The 16,367-nt window shown below is 40.3% G+C and overlaps 1 protein-coding gene across 1 annotated transcript; it reads right to left on the bottom strand.

Moving 5' to 3' along the window:
* Positions 1-3: 3 nt before the first annotated feature.
* Positions 4-16,002, bottom strand: LOC101734971 (pulmonary surfactant-associated protein C-like). The gene is made up of 6 exons (XM_031906503.1): positions 15,961-16,002; positions 15,670-15,807; positions 14,691-14,828; positions 11,339-11,452; positions 9,469-9,591; positions 4-159 (listed from the first exon to the last, which is right to left on the bottom strand). Exons 1-6 carry the CDS (start codon positions 16,000-16,002, stop codon positions 4-6), a joined length of 711 nt encoding a protein of 236 aa, XP_031762363.1.
* Positions 16,003-16,367: the final 365 nt, after the last annotated feature.

Here is a 16,367-nt window from a genome sequence, read left to right as displayed (position 1 = left end):
ATATTAGTGTAACCCTTTCTTGGCACGCCCTTGTAGATGTGGATACCACTCACTCTTTTTGTGGTGACCTGTAGTCAGTAGACTGAATTCCCTTTGCCTGGAAGATACAGGGAAATTGGGGTTTACAGTGCAGTGCCTCCACACCTCAGGAGAATTCCACTAGGAAAATAAATCAAACAGTTTTGCAGAAAAAGATACATTTTATATAAAAGATGAAATAAGCAAATAACCATTAAATGCAAGAGTTTTAAACCATGCGGGTACAGTCTCTCAAAGTGCCACAGTCCCACACTGTTTCAGATGGACAAAGGCAGATTTGCTCAGTTCAGCCCCCTCCCAAAGAGCTCTGTATTTCCCCCAGGTAGCGCTACCTGCCCCAAAGTCCCTCTCCCTTTGGATAAGCAGTTGCTCCCATGTAGCAGGCTCATGAGAAACACCTGTTCTCGCACAGGGGACACACAAGGATGATAACAGGCACCCACAGGCAGTTGAACAATATGCAGAACACTCTCTTTCCCTTTATGCTGGAGCTCAAAGCTGTGACTGTCCCAAACTGAGCACTCTGCAGCCTCTCTGGTTACCAGCAGATCATTCACTTCTCTGCTGCTTTTTGTTTTGCTGGATCTGGCTTTCTGGCTGGCACTGCAGCAGTGGACCTTTATAACCTGGTGGCCCAAGCCATGGGTTTTTTTTTTGTCTCCAAAGCCAGGCACTTTGTGGGACCTCCTCTTCTCAGAGTGAATGGTTATCAACCAAGTGACACAAACTAAGATGGAATTTCTGCAGTGTTGAACTGTATCTGCATGGGTACAACACAGCAGCTCCTATACTATGGCATGTGCACAGTTCTGTTTTGTAAGGGCGTGGACCTGTAACAGCCTGCACCCTTAAGTGCATCTGAATGTGTGCCAAGTTATGGGGCAGGAGCAGGCCTGGACTGGAACTGAAGATAAAGCCCTGTATTTTCAAGTACACGGAGGCCCATATACCCCCACCAGCCCACTAAATAGTGACTGTCTATGGCATCTCACAGCAGCCCCTTTGGCATTTGCCAGAATGCACAGATTGCCAGTCCAGGCCTGGGCAGGAAGTATAACGTCCACGTGCAACTCAACCCCAGCCCCTCCTCATACAGTGCTGGCTAATGCTGTCATAGCAGAGCTGTCAACCTATAAGCATTAGTGGCCAGGGGAATGCGGCGTGCATGTAGAGAAAAAATTTCACTGGCGTGGGCAAAATTTTTTCTCGATACCCAGAAGTGACATCAGATGTATGCACAAAATCCCCACTGAAGCCGAAAAATGTATTAAATGACATCACTGACCGCTTATTGCGCATGCGCACCAGGATTGCAGGATTTCAGAAGAATTCGGAAAAATCATGAGAATGCTGCTAGGGGACGGGGGACCAGGGGAGAGCCACCAAAATCAGGTAAATCCTGAAGAAATAGGGGGGTTGAGAGCTCTGTAATTGCTGCATTGTTGGGATAAATGGAAGGTCTCTCCACTCAAAAATAACTAGCAGAGACCAGTGTCTGTGTGGGAACAATAAAATGACATTGTGCCTAAAGATTCTTTGTTTTACTGATATATTACTCTCCTATGGAAATATATCTCAGGGATTTAAATGTAAGGGCATTTGTGGCCCATGGAAAATCTGCACTACTGCTGGTGACAAATCTCCCAAATTTTTGTTCTGCACCTGTCTTGTCTGTTTTGCAGCTTACTTTCCAGGAGTACAAAGCAGCCACCTCTGGTTGCTCTTTTTGCGGGTAGGCGGTGATGTCACAGGGGGCGTGTGGTGACGCCACAGGGTGGAGAAGAGGCGGGGCAGTGACATCACAGGGGCAGGGCTATAACACGGTGAGCGACCAGTGAGTCTGGTCTGGTTTTCCAGTGCTGTCCGGGTCAAAACTGGACAGGTGGCAAGCCTAGTTACTCTAAGGAACAGCATTTCCAAGGCCACTCTGACAGTCAGATGCACAGCCTAAAGCAATACATGATTTGTGCATGGTTATATGAGGTACAAACTAATTGGAAATGACTATTTACAGCCAGAACCATAGCAAAGTATGCTATGTAACCTCTTAATCTTAACAGATGTGTGTCTTTGTGGCCTCAGCTTCTACTTCATTATATAGCATGTTTTCTTATAAGGTGTGGAAACAAACAGAGTACCCAAAGGAAACCCAGATAGACACAGGGAAAACATAAACTCGGACTGTTTTTAATAATGTGCTGATCTGATCTGAAAAACTAATCTAAACTGAATATGGCCATGTATAGAGCAATGCAGTCAGGATGTTTGTAATTTTAGACAATTTTTTGAATGCCGTTTCCAAGATCAAGTAGTTGGGTTACAGTTGATAAGTTTAGAGAGAAAAGGTGGACTTCAGATTCAAATTCCAGTTCTGAGAGGTTAGCCTGGAAATGGCAGCAATAAACAACCATATAGTAATCCTCATTTAAAAACATGGCACATGGAGCAGAGCAGGGCCGGAACTAGGGGTAGGCAGAAGAGGCAGCTGCCTTGGGCACAATGATTGGAGGGCGCCAGGCAGGAGCCTCTCTTGCCTACCCCTAGTCTGTGCTCCATTTTCATTACCCCCTGTCACTTGTTATTACACAGTGGGGGCAATGAACTATCGCTTCGCATTGCAGCTCATTTTCCCAGCACTCCAGTGTAGTTGCAACCATCACAACTGCAATGCACCCAGTGTCGGACTGAGATGGCAGGGGCCCACCAGTAAACCCTGTTCAATGGGCCCACTCTCAAAACTTTAATTCCTCCTCTCCTCCCTCACACTCTTTATTATCCTAGTCTCCTTTCTCTACATACTATACTCTATTCTTCCATCCATCAAGCTTCCTTGTTCTCATACAGAAATAGGGAATGGCCATAAAATAGGCTAAATCAGTGCTGTCCAACTTCTGTGGTACCGAGGGCTGGAATTTTTCCAGCCTACATGGTGGAGGGCCGATAATGGAAGCCACATTTGACCACTCCCCCTTTTTAAACCGCACTCACTTAAAACCACACCCATGTTATCACATGACCAAACCCATATTAATGGTGGTAGTACAGCAAAAACCTGCCATACACACAGGCAGCATAGGGCAAAAAAGAGTATGGCACACACAGGCAGGATAGTGCAGGCAGAGTACGGCACGCACAGGCAGGATAGGGCAGGTAGAGTATGGCACACACAGGCAGGATAGGGCAGGGAGAATATGGCACACACAGGCAGAGTAGGGCAGGCAGAGTATGGCACACACAGGCAGGGTAGGGCAGGCAGAGTATGGCACACACAGGCAGGGTATGGCAGGCAGAGTATGGCAAACACAGGCAGAATAGGGCAGGTAGAGTATGGCACACACAGGCAGGATAGGTCAGGTAGAGTATGGCACACACAGGCAGGGTAGGGCAGGCAGAGTATGGCACAAACAGGCAGGGTAGGGCAAGCAGAGTATGGCACACACAGGCAGGGTAGGGCAGGCAGAGTATGGCACACACAGGCAGCGTAGGACAGGCAGAGTATGGCACACACAGGCAGCATAGGGCAGGCAGAGTATGGCACACACAGGCAGCATAGGGCAGGCAGAGTATGGCACACACAGGCAGCATAGGGCAGGCAGAGTATGGCACACACAGGCAGGGTAGGGCAGGCAGAGTATGGCGAACACAGGCAGCATAGGGCAGGTAGAGTATGGCACACACAGGCAGGATAGGGCAGGTAGAGTATGGCACACACAGGCAGGGCAGGGCAGGCAGAGTATGGCACACACAGGCAGCATAGGGCAGGCAGAGTATGGTACACACAGGCAGCATAGGGCAGGCAGAGTATGGCACACACAGGCAGCATAGGGCAGGCAGTGTATGGCACACACAGGCAGCATAGGGCAGGCAGAGTATGGCACACACAGGCAGCATGGGGCAGGGAGGGAATGGCACACACAGGCAGCATAGGGCAGGCAGAGTATGGCACACACAGGCAGCATAGGGCAGGCAGTGTATGGCACACAAAGGCAGCCAGTCTGACACTGAATGCACCAATATGGACACAAATCAGCATCTTTTTTGCAAATCACTCACAGGCTGCAATGGTTGCAGTCCCCCCTGTATTTGTGTTAGAATATCATCACTCTCAGATAGACAACATCTGTTATTGTGCTTTTTTATTTTAGGGCTATACATAAACACTGAGTTACAATTTTGACTTTATATCCCCTTTAACAGATGTTGTTCTAAAAAAATCAGATGGCAAAGCAGTTAAAACACAGCTAACTGGAATTCTGTATACAAGCTGTTAGAAGTGCAGGAGGTGTGCAAGTACCTTGCATCAATGCACACTCAATTATTTTGATAGTAAATGACCCTTATAATTCCTTAGTAGTGAGTACAATTTAATGTTTTATTGGAGGTGGTTAAATCATCCATCTGTTTGGCCACCATTAACGCAAGTAATTATTATTAGGCTATGCACTTATCGTATATACTCGAGTATAAGCTGAGTTTTTCAGCACAAAAAATGTGCTCAAAAAGTAACCCTCGGCTTATACTCGAGTATACCTCCCTCCTACCTAACTCCCTCCGCTTGTGTCCATCCTGACGACTCTTGCCGAATTGAGCGCGCTTGCACCTAGCCTAGAAGGGCGTGCGTGCGTCCAGACGTCAATGCGCGTATGCGTGCACGGACGCACGCCGCGCCTTGCAGGAGGGACCCATCACCGCGCCTTGCTGGAAGGACCCATTGTCAAATCCTGTATCGGCGTGCACGGAAACACCTGGTCGCACAACGCGCCTTGCATCCTCTGATCCTGCTCCCAAGGCAAGCCTCAATATCACACATGCCCCCCAGTCCTCTTCAGCTTGCTAGTTCTCCTTGGGCCCGAATCGATTCTTTCTAACACCTGATGCACTGACAGTATAGGACTTACTAGTGCAACTGCTTTTTGCTGCTGATTTGTGTGCCACACAAGACCGCGCTGTTCAGAAAACACAAATCATCAGCAAGAAGGAGTCACGCTAGTGCGACCTATATTCCTACTGCATCTGGTATTAGAAGTGATCAACAAAAATAAATAAAAATCAGTGGTTGGAGGGTAGACAAGAAGAGACAATGCTGTTGCGCCCCTATGTACAGTGCCCTAGGCAGTTCTGCCTATCCCTAGTTCCTCTGCAAGCCATATAATGCTGATAAATCTGACAGGTGACAAGAGAAGGTCCAGACATAACATTATTAGCAATGAATTTTAGCTGATAAGGGAAAATTAATCATAGTTCACAAACTGCCCATCTTCAGGAAAAAAGAAAGATAACTTATTTACAAAAATTAAATTTGTATTAAGTCCAGCATCAAGAATTATTTTGCCCTTGTAACTACTATTGTAGTACTGTGGTGGGACTTGTACACTGGGGTCCAAGTACTTGATAATTAGTATGGCAGCTTCCTTAGCGTTCCTAAACTTGCTTTTGTCTGTAGCATTTTTCTTTCCCTAAAGTTATCTATTTATTTATCTGTTATTTATTTGAATATTGAAACTTGGCAGTAGTGCTTGCATTTCCCACCCTAGGCTTATACTCGAGTCAATAAGTTTTCCCAGTTTTCCTAGGTAAAATTAGGTACCTCGGCTTATATTCGGATCGGCTTATACTCGAGTATATACGGTATTACATTTTTCCTTTACTTGCATTTCATTTAATGCTCCAACCACACATTGGCCAGCACCTAAACAGTCAGAATGCACTTTGGCCAGATCACAACACAAAAACTAAACCTGCAGCTGCCACATTCAGTCATTCAGGTGCAGGTTGAGCATTCACACAGTGGTTATGAGCCTTTACAAAAAGGCAACTGTGTTGCCACACAGGATATGTAATAATAATGTCTTGCCAAAAAACGATTTCAAATTACTCTGGACCCCACAAGAAATGTAATTTTGTGTGAAATCAATGTATTGCTCCACATAAAACACATAATTCTAGGTCTATTCTAGGTATATTTTCATTTATTGACAAAGGTGAAATACAGACATGAACAGGGTGAAGGCAAAGATGTAGAAAGACCGAGAGCAGAATAGACAAGGTAGAAATCTAGGCAAGACTGCATACATGAATATTTAATTTTAGAGCTATATAAAAGCTGGCCTGGATGTTTTTGTACCAATTATGAACAATGTTTTTTCTCTGGAAAATGTACAGTTATACATCTTATTACAAACAACGGTAAATGCAAACAAGAAAAACATGTTAAAATAAAATTCAAAATAGAGTATTACTTTATATAATGTAATGCCTCAAATATAGGTTGCATATCTATTTATGTGAAATCCTTGATTAAAAATCTGGCAAAAATGTAGAGAATTTCATTATCCAAAAAAGATGATATTTATAGATATAGATATTTTCCAGCGATGTTGAGTATTTGTCTGAAAATATAAAAATAAAATGATTTTCAGAATTGGTGCCTATTAAGTAAAATTTGCTTGCTATTTAACCTCGGCTCAAAGCAGTTATCTGGTACTGGAGCCTCAAAAATCAATATCAAACAAACCAGAAATTACATGTAGAGTGATAGGAGAAGGGTTGCCACCTCTGCTGGCTTTCTTAGCCAGGCAGGGGTGATGTCACGGGGGCGTAATATTTTATTTGGATAGGACTGTCCAAATAGCAGCCTGCTTGCTGGTCCATACAGTGATTTTTGTATCCACTCCCCTTTTCCTCACTTAGTACTGTATGCCTAAATAAAATTGTAAAAATGACTTTGTTGTTGATCTTAAAAAAAAATTGGATATGCTTAGGGCATGGCATGAACAAAAATCAATAGGTAAAAGGGACCATTTAAAAAGTCTCTTGGTCTGGGACTAAGTGCTAGAGGACCAAGGGGTGCAAAATTGTGCCCCTTAATGCTCATTCAATAAGCACTTGTGTCTGGAGACGTGCTGCACTATGCACATAGCATCATATGTCCATTTATAAACAAATATATATATTTATAAACAAAGTCTGAATGACGCGTATGGGGAGGGTGTAGGAGAAGGGACACCTTTGTACCACCCCAACCCGCTTCTCATCAATACATCCTTGCCAAACTCCCGAAGAGCTTTGTTCATGGGGGATTGCAGGCCCAGGTGCTCCATTTTGGATTGCAAGGATGATGCAGGCAGATGTAAGGTGCAAAAAAACATGATGGCTTTGCACCCTGTCCGCCATCACTTAATAAAATCTAAGAGGGCAAACAGCAAAAAACCAAGCACGTTGCTGTATATTTTGGGGTAGCATGTGGATGTCCCACTGGACAACGATGCACCTTTGAAAGCAAGCCACATATGGAGCCCAGGGTTGAGTGGGAAAGAGTGGAGTCATACCCTATAAACATTGTGGTTGTGGAAATTACACCTAATTAAAATATGTAAGTAACCTAACCCCCTACCACAAAAGTATTCAATAGTTTTGAATAGTTTTGGTTATTTTTACAAGTTGTTTTATTTGTCTATTGAAAATTGTATAAAAACTGTGCACACACATAACACTTACATAACCCAAGTGGAGATACACCATCCCCCTGCCCTTTATTGGTGCATATCACATGTTTTAAAATAATGGTAATAAATGATTATATAGTGAATAATGTGGCCCCTATTGTAAAATATAAGGATATTATAAATCACTGAGAAGTTCCATGAGTATATAAAGGCCAGAGGCCAAGTGCTTTTATATAGGTCATGGAACTACTAAGGGACTTATAATTTACTCATAGGGATGCACCTGCCTGGGTTAGCTGGGAGCACAGCTCTGTCTGGTGCAAACCTGCTGAAGAAGGGGTCACCCCCGAAAGCTTAGTGTGTGGTCTCTTTATTATTACAATAAAGGGATAGGGGAGGAGAGTTTTTTTTTATATTTTCTGGGTGGGTAGGGATGTCTGGATGTAGGAATATCTGTCTGTGTGCAGGGACCTGAAGGAAACCAGATTTACAAAAAAATGAAACTTTTTAGAAAAGTTTTACATTATTTATTATAATACTTACATTTCAGCCAGGTGTGCTTAGTAACATATCACTAAGCAATGATTATAGTGGAATCACTAAACCCTTATATAATCATTATATATGGGGATTACTGGATATAGCAGGTTGACCCTAATGAATCACTGGATGAATATTTTCATATAGTGGCTATCCCGCAACATGCATATTCCCTTACTGAATGGAATGAAATGTTTTAATAAGAGTTAGAATTAGAGAGGTGAACGCTTATCTTATATTATGCTTTGTAACAGGACACTGACTCTCCCACCCTCCACAACTAACTCACCACCAGGCCCGGATTTGTGGAGAGGCCACAAAGGCCCGGGCCTAGGGCGGCAGAAATGTAGGGGCGGCATGCCGCCCCGCCGCAATGCAATTTTTAATGTTTTTTCCAATACGGAGCAGTGGGAACTTCTCCCCACTGCTCCGTATGGGGCTTTAAATGTATGCGCATGCGCACTAGCGGGCGCGCAGGGGGGGCGGGGTAGGGAGGCGAGCGGTTTTTCGCTCATTCGCGCATGCGCATTGGGGGGGGGTGCGGGCCATTCAACGGGGTGGCCTAGGGGCGCGCCGAAAACAAATCCGGCCCTGCTCACCACAACCTTTCAATACATATAGAAAGGGACAGGCTGTAGAACTCTCTGAAAATTGCATCCTCTCCTATCTACATGACAACCCGCTGTCTTCTGCCCATGAAACATTTGTTCCTCTGCTAAACCCTACCAGTGTCCATTTACCTCAGTTTACTGCCTGTAGCCCCTTGTACAACCTAACAACAGTAAGGGAAGTCACAATCCAACCATGGCTTCCTATCGTTCCATGACTTTAGTAACTGCCCTGCTAGTTCATGTATTCCTACTACAAGAGAGCAATTTCCATGAACCTCTTTGATCTCAGATGTTACCACACTTAAAGGAATGCACACCTTTAAAGTAACTTTTAGTAAGATGTAGACATTCATTTATTTTAAGACTATTTAAAACTATTTAAGACTATTTATTGTACCAATGCAGAGGTTCAGAGTAATAATCTAGGCCTTCAGCATTGTTTACAGGAGATCTTCATCTTGGAACTTGTTAGAAGCTACTTGGCAGATAATTACATTTTTAATGCAGAATGCACAGGTTTGTGAGCTTCTACATGATGTGTACGCTCCTCTGGGGATAATCTCTGGATAATCTCTGTAAACTACTGTGTTTTTTTCAGGTTGTCTCTATATAAAGAATAATAATAATATATTGATCTGACATGTAATTATGAGTATATTTGTGCACAGCAAGACTATAGATCACTATGCCTTCCATGCTCTCTTTACATTGCATTTTCCTATGGTAGTACTTTGTAAAACTGCATAACATAACCTTTACCTTATTTACCCAACTAGGAGGTGCATCAGAAAACTGGAATATAATAAATATTAGCTGTTGAAATCATAACTCACCATCCTTGCCCAGAATATTGAGGCATCATGGCAGAGAAGGTTAATTGCTAAACCCAGGTCAATAGGATTTGCTTTTTCACTTTCTATGATGCCATAGGTTATTTCATTGTAAAGAGTTGAATTCTATGAAGAGATATAAAAACAAAATATTCAGAGTATTCAAAATGTATAAACCATAAAAGAGAGGCATTGCAGCTTTTATTGCAGCTAAGGGGCTGAGGGGGTAACTGTTTTAAAACATGTCTGCATTTTATCAATCTTTCCTAGTATTCTTTCCAGTACCAATTATCAAGTTCAGTTCTATCATTTCAGTATAATCAATATGGACTATTAAAAATGGACATTTTTACCCCTTCACAGACACAGCTGTGGGACAATTGTAAAGTGTTTCAACCTATTGGTTCTTCATCTCTGTACAGTATGGGACCCATTATCCAGAATGCTCAGGACCTGGGGTTTGCCACATAAGGGATCTTTCCGTAACTTGGATCTCCATACCTTAAGTCTACTAAAAGATTATTCAAACATTAAAGGAAAAAGAAAGGTAAAGTCACTTGGGGGTGCCAAAATGTTAGGCACCCCCAAGTGACTTTAACCGCCTACCTTTTACCCCGGGCTGGTGCCGCTGTCAGGAGAAAACAGCACCAGCCCGGGGTACCTGGAGCGCAGCACTTCCTCCTTCCGCCTTCCACTTCCTAAACTGCCGGTGGCCGGGCATGCACAGTAGAGCGAAAAAGCCGACTTAAATGTTTAAGTTCGGCTTTTCACTCTACTGCGCATGCGCGCGCAGCGAAGCCGGAAGGAGGAAGCGCCGGCAGCTACCCCGGGCTGGTGCTGTTTTCTCCTAACAGGGGCACCAGCCCGGGGTACAAGGTAAGCGGTTAAAGTCACTTGGGGGTGCCTAACATTTTGGCACCCCCAAGTGACTTTGCCTTTCCTTCCCCTTTAAATAAACCCAACAGGGTTGTTTTGCCTCCACTAAGGATTAATTATATCCTAGTTGGGATCAAGTACAAGGTACTGTTTTATTATTACAGAGAAAAAGGAAATCATTTTGAAAAATTCTAATTATTTGAGTCTATGGAAGATGGCCTTCCTGTAATTCAGAACTTTCTGAATAACGGGTTTCCAGATAACAGATCCCATACCTGTACTTGAAGCATCTCTGTACTTGAAGCTCTTTTGGGGATTGACACAGGTGAGTAGTAGGAAGCTGAGTGAAGGTACCTTCCAAATGAAGGATTAGTGCTTGGCACCTTTATAAGCATAGAAACAAACTGGAAAATGTAACTGTAACTTTAATAAAATCCCATTATTTTAGTAATGTTTTGTTGACTCTGATCAACATTATAAAGGTTACTAAACAGTTTGCCCAAGAAGTTGCTCAGTCCACAGGAAATAATCGGACCTACTCCTACCTGGTCATTTATTTTTAATGATATTTTGATCAAATTAGATATTGGAGTTCTGTAAAAATAGTAATTGTCCCCAGATCTATCTATTATATTTTTTATTTTGGAGCATCCATGTTATGTTCAGCTGCCAGTAAAATTTAACACCAAGTTCTCTATTTAGCAATATTATTTGTTTGTTCTTTGTTCTGCTGTTCCAATAGATAGCTGTACAATTTTGTGCTCATATATATATATATATATATAGGGATGTCTGTGTTTATGCCTGTCCATTGATTTTAAGGGTACAGGCAGAGACAGAGATATCTTTAGAAGGTAATATAAAAAGATACAATTTTATACAACAAATCAGTTTTATAAATCAATTTAGTATTTATTCATTTTTTTCATTCAAATATTTTGTTAGTTTCTATGGGTTATATAGTATAATAATTTTACCTTTGAAACAATCAACTTACGTTTGATTGAAATTGTTTGATTGCTGTGATTACTGCACTCATTGATGGTGTATTTTCATCCATTTTCACAACAAAACACTTTTTGCTGCTGGGAGGTTTCAGCCCAGTGATACCCTATCAATAGATTGAGAATAAATACATATTTAGTTGAATGACTTGTGTGCTTTTACACAAATTAAGCAAGAAATGTTATAAAAGGGGTACGTTAGCTTTATGTCTAGCAATCCACGTCAGCAGGTTGCATTTGCTGGTTTGCTGTTTGAAAGCAAATATTATCTTATTAACACCCTGTTTGTATTAATGTACTCTACTGTACAGCGCTGCGTACATAAGTAGCGCTTTATAAATAAAGATATACATACATAAAGCAAGCATCTCAGTGGCTGCAGTGGGTTACTAGCCCTGCTGTAAATTTGATACTCTTATGGTCACCTACTTTGCAAACCAGCAAATCAAGCACTCTATACTTCCCCTACAGCAATGTTTAAATGTAAAGGTCATGTATCAGGGATGCTTATAATAAATACTGGCACAGGGGTGTCTCCTGTAACCATTATTGTTTTTAATTGCTATCAAGTCCTTGGCTCAGTCCTTGAGACAAGACCCAAGAATTATGGGCTATTGGAAATCGGGGACCCAAAAATTCATCTACATGCTATTTAGAGCTATTTTGTCTACTGGCAATTGCTAATTTAGTTTTGGGTAGAGACGCTGTCCTCCAGGCTTTAAAAAAAACTTCTAACAGCTGCTATGAAACTAAATGTATCCTTTGCTAATTTGCTTTATACTTGCTTTTTAGATCACAGAAGTAGCACTTAAGAAATATCAAAAGCAGCCTTTATACAAGCTGTCTTCAGAAAAAGAGCCAAGCTGAACAAAATATCATTTTTATTGTTGCATGTTACCTAAATGCTACTTGTTATAGATCATTTCTATTAGGTTAGAAATGCTTAATTATCTGTGCTTCAATAATTGCTCATTTGAAAAGTTGTAAATAAAAAGAGAATGGGGTGATTTGCAAATCATTTAAACCCTATATGTAATTGCAAATAGTACAAAGACAATATGTCAACAAAATGTCAACAATATGTCAATATGTCAACAATATGTTGAAACAGAAATATTATTGTTTTCTAAAAAATTAGATGCTTATTTTAAATTTGATGGCAGCATCACATTTCAGTTGGAATAGGGGCATGTTTCATATGTTGTTGCATCGCCCCTTCTTTTAACAACACATGTTTGGGAACTTTGGTGACCAATGTTGTCCCATTCTTGTCCGATATAAAATTTTAGCTGCATACAGTTCAGGCTATTCTTTGTTGTTTCATAATGTGCCAATGTTTTAGATTTATTAAATTGCAAATGTTTAAGATGTGCTTGAAGACGGTGTAACTGTTAGCGCAAAAATATAAACTTTTTCATTAAGTTTTTTTAAAATGAGCACTGGCACAAGCTAAAATATTCACAGTCTAGTGATGCCATATGAGAGGCAAAGGGTTTGCAAAAAGTATTTTACATTCGCACAAAGGAAAAATTGTTTCCTATGTGAATTGTTTTTATCCCATTTTGAACATTAAATATAGGGTTTAAATGAATTTTAAATCATCCCATTCTCTTTTTTACACAGTGATCCAACTTTTTTGAAAATAATGTTGTAAGTGAAATCTCTCTGACTATAGAAACCTCTGCCTGTTTAAAGGAGAACTAAACTTTTACAAAGAAGTAATGCAGAAATGTTGTACATTATGTTTTGGGCTTCTGTACTAGCCCAAGGCAACCACAGCCTTTTAGCAGGAAAGATCTGTGCCTCCAAAGATGCCCCCAGTAACTCCCCATATTCTTTTGTGCTGATTCCCTGCACATGCTCTGTGCTGCTGTCAGTAACTGAGCTTAGGGACCAACTCACTATATGCTGTATATATAGAATATAAATGTGTCACTGTTAAATTAATAATTAAGTAAAAAGTACTTAAGTCATTAATTCACATTTTTTAGTATAAGACTGTTAGCATCAGCATTTAATAATCAGCCCTGTAGGATGAGCTTATGACAGGCCAGCCTCATTTTCTGCTTAATACTTTGCAACAACCCCTTCTCAATGACTGCTCAACACTGCACTGTTCACTGAGCATGTGAGTGTCATGGACAATTTTAACAGGTTCCAGTATTGTGACCCCTTGAAGGGCTTTTAAGGGCTGGATCATTACTGTTATAAAGATATTGCACCATAAGGCTGGTGTGGTAGGTTCAGTATATAAGCATATATGGCATTTCTAGCCATATTCATTTTTAGGGGATAGGTTCTCCCTTAAAAAGCAGCTTACAAAAAAACTGTAAATCTGATCATCGAGTATCTAATATTGAATAGGGATACTGTATAGCTTACCAATTACATACCCTGACTCATATCTCCTTAGTTTATCTCCCAGAGGCTGCAGGTAATCGTTGTTGATCAAGTGTTTAGCTGGATTTGTGCATGACTTTACTGTTGGTGGTGTTGCAAACAATATAATGTGACTGGTGTACCTAGGTTATGGTATTGTATCTCTATGCATTAATACTAACTAAATTCATAAATATTTTTTTTATTATAAAGGGTAGACCACTGTTAAGTTAACACGTTTTATGTTATGGATTATCATATTCTTAGCTGATTTTTATCTGGTTTCATTTGTTATAGTTTTTGCATTATTTGCCTTCCTGTTTTGCGCCTTTTCAGCTTATACTTGACTGCTAAAATGCTTGAACATTTTAAATGCTATGTAGTTGTTGAGGGTCACTGACAGTGGAACTTCTGCAAAATTATTTATGGCCCCCTTACCCCTCACCATGAAGTCCCCAAAATCCACATGCCAGAGAAGACCAATTGCAAATTGACTGAGAACATCAATGTCTACATCACACTAACCCCCCATGTGTAATAAAAGGCACTACGTTTGTCCAGGAGCAGTAACCCATAGCAATCAATAAGATGTTCCCTTTTAAACATGTGACCAGTAAATGTTACCCGCTCTTTGGTTGCTATTGGTTACTGCTCCTGCACAAATATAGTGCCTTATATTACATAACCCCAAGTTCATTTTTAAATGTGGCCTACCTCTTTACATGCTTATCAATTAGTCACAGTCTACATATAGTGTTATCTTTACCTTTCCATCCTAAAGGATATAGTTTCTAAGTGGAGAATAATGTGTCTGTTTTCTGCTGTTGGAGAGGCATAAGAAAATGTATGAAAAGGTAGACAGAGCTTTCTTTGGTTTCCCTTCGTTGGTAGCCGAGAGAAAAATTTATTCAACTGTTACACATTTTAACCATTTGGTGAAAGTGTTTATCTGGTGACATTACTTACTCGATTGTAATCATACAGAACAGTAGCAGAATCGTTCTTGGTACTGCTGAAAATAACAGCAATATTTTTCTGATCATTGAATGAAGCTGTCTGGTGGATTGTGTCCCCATTGTTTGTAGTGAAGGTCATTGTCACCATCTAAAATCGATAGCAAAATGTCATCTTAGGCATATATAATAAAACAGTAACTTAGTAGAGGAGGTTGAAAAAAACTTATGTACATCAGGTTCAGCCGATTTTCCGGAAACATTCCTGAATACTAGTAATATATAGAAAATTTATAGTATATTTGAATAATGATCTTATTTATTTTACTGGTTAAGAGGTTAATTTGCCTATAAATAAAGTTATACATACATACAAATTTACTAACCTATATTATTTTATAAAATAACCTAATCTTAGCAACTTTTTAGTTGGTCTTCATTTTCTATTTTTGTGCAAAACCACATCAGACTAAAAGTTAATTTTAAGGTTATGATACATGGGATGATTTTGGTTTTGGTTCTTTTGCACATTGCATTAGTTTCTTGTTAACACAATTTAAACTGCCCCAAATCACCCTACATTACTCAAAGAAAATCATGTGAAAATACCAGCACAGGTAATAGTTAAACAAATCTTTCCAAAAACACAACTGTGCACATGTTCAGCTAAAAATCTGCATAGCCATGAGAGCTTTAGCCAACACATATTTAAGCAATATATACAGTATAACATAGGATGTTTCAAGTGCTTGTCTTGTTCCTTTAGTGACTCCTTCTGTGCAAATCTCTTTGCTTCTTTTTGATAAATAGTATACAAATTATATTTGCAAGCCCTGAACTGGTATTTTACCTTTAAATAAGAGTCTACATGTACAAATACAACATATAAAGAATCTATTTATGAACATGGAATTCATTTGTGCAGATCACTTCAATGGCACCTGTTTCTCTAAGTGAGCACACAAGCACAACTAACCACTTGAACCACTCACTTCTTCATTGTGCTTTTTGTTCATATCAACTGCAGTTAAACAAGATCCAATAATGATTACTATCAGAAGCACAAAAATGGCAGCCTTTAGTATCCAGTTCTTTCTGGTCTCTGATGTTTTTGGAAACAAACTATGTGGCTGAAAAATTGAAAAGACAATATGTTAGGAACAAGAGATAGCAAAAACAATGTCATCTAAATCTTTTAACACATGTCAGCAGAAGTGGCAATTGCTGTAAGCCAGCAACAACTATAGTATCCAAAACATTCCAAATTTATACTGATAACTCACTGGAAGATCCACACTCTGCTTTTCAGAGTTCTTTACATCCATTGTTCTTTGTGAGGTAGAGATCCTGGAGACTGGTCCAGAGACAAATAACCAGGAGTATTTATTGACGATTTTCAAGGGTGTTCCCATAAAGATTATTACAGGAACAAGGTATAACACCTGCAATGTATGGATTCTGGCAATTGCTAAGTGTAATAAAGCTTATTATTGGGTAACTGTGTAAATGCATAAGGAAGGGATCAGATGACACAGACTTAAAGATATACTTTACCAGTAAGAGGTTTATCCTTGGATTAGAATTCAAATAATAATAATAATAATAATAAATATACCGTGAAATTAGTTCTTCAGGAAAGATTCCTAACAGGCATAAATAAAATAAGCTCTGTGGGAAGGCATGCAAGATA

The sequence above is a fragment of the Xenopus tropicalis genome, chromosome 7, assembly GCF_000004195.4.
Source record: "Xenopus tropicalis strain Nigerian chromosome 7, UCB_Xtro_10.0, whole genome shotgun sequence".
Lineage (NCBI taxonomy): Eukaryota > Metazoa > Chordata > Amphibia > Anura > Pipidae > Xenopus > Xenopus tropicalis.
This window is presented reverse-complemented; position numbering and strand designations above follow the sequence as displayed.

What these genes read in the sequence shown, in the direction of transcription:
- LOC101734971 (XM_031906503.1), bottom strand. Translation starts at nt 16,002, where the DNA reads ATGGATGTAAAGAACTCTGAAAAGCAGAGTGTGGATCTTCCA. An exon ending in TTCTGTATGATTACAATCGA is followed by an intron (nt 11,453 to 14,690) that starts GTAAGTAATGTC and finishes ATCTATTGATAG; the next exon opens with GGTATCACTGGGCTGAAACC. An exon ending in CAATATTCTGGGCAAGGATG is followed by an intron (nt 160 to 9,468) that starts GTGAGTTATGAT and finishes TTATTTTCCTAG; the next exon opens with TGGAATTCTCCTGAGGTGTG.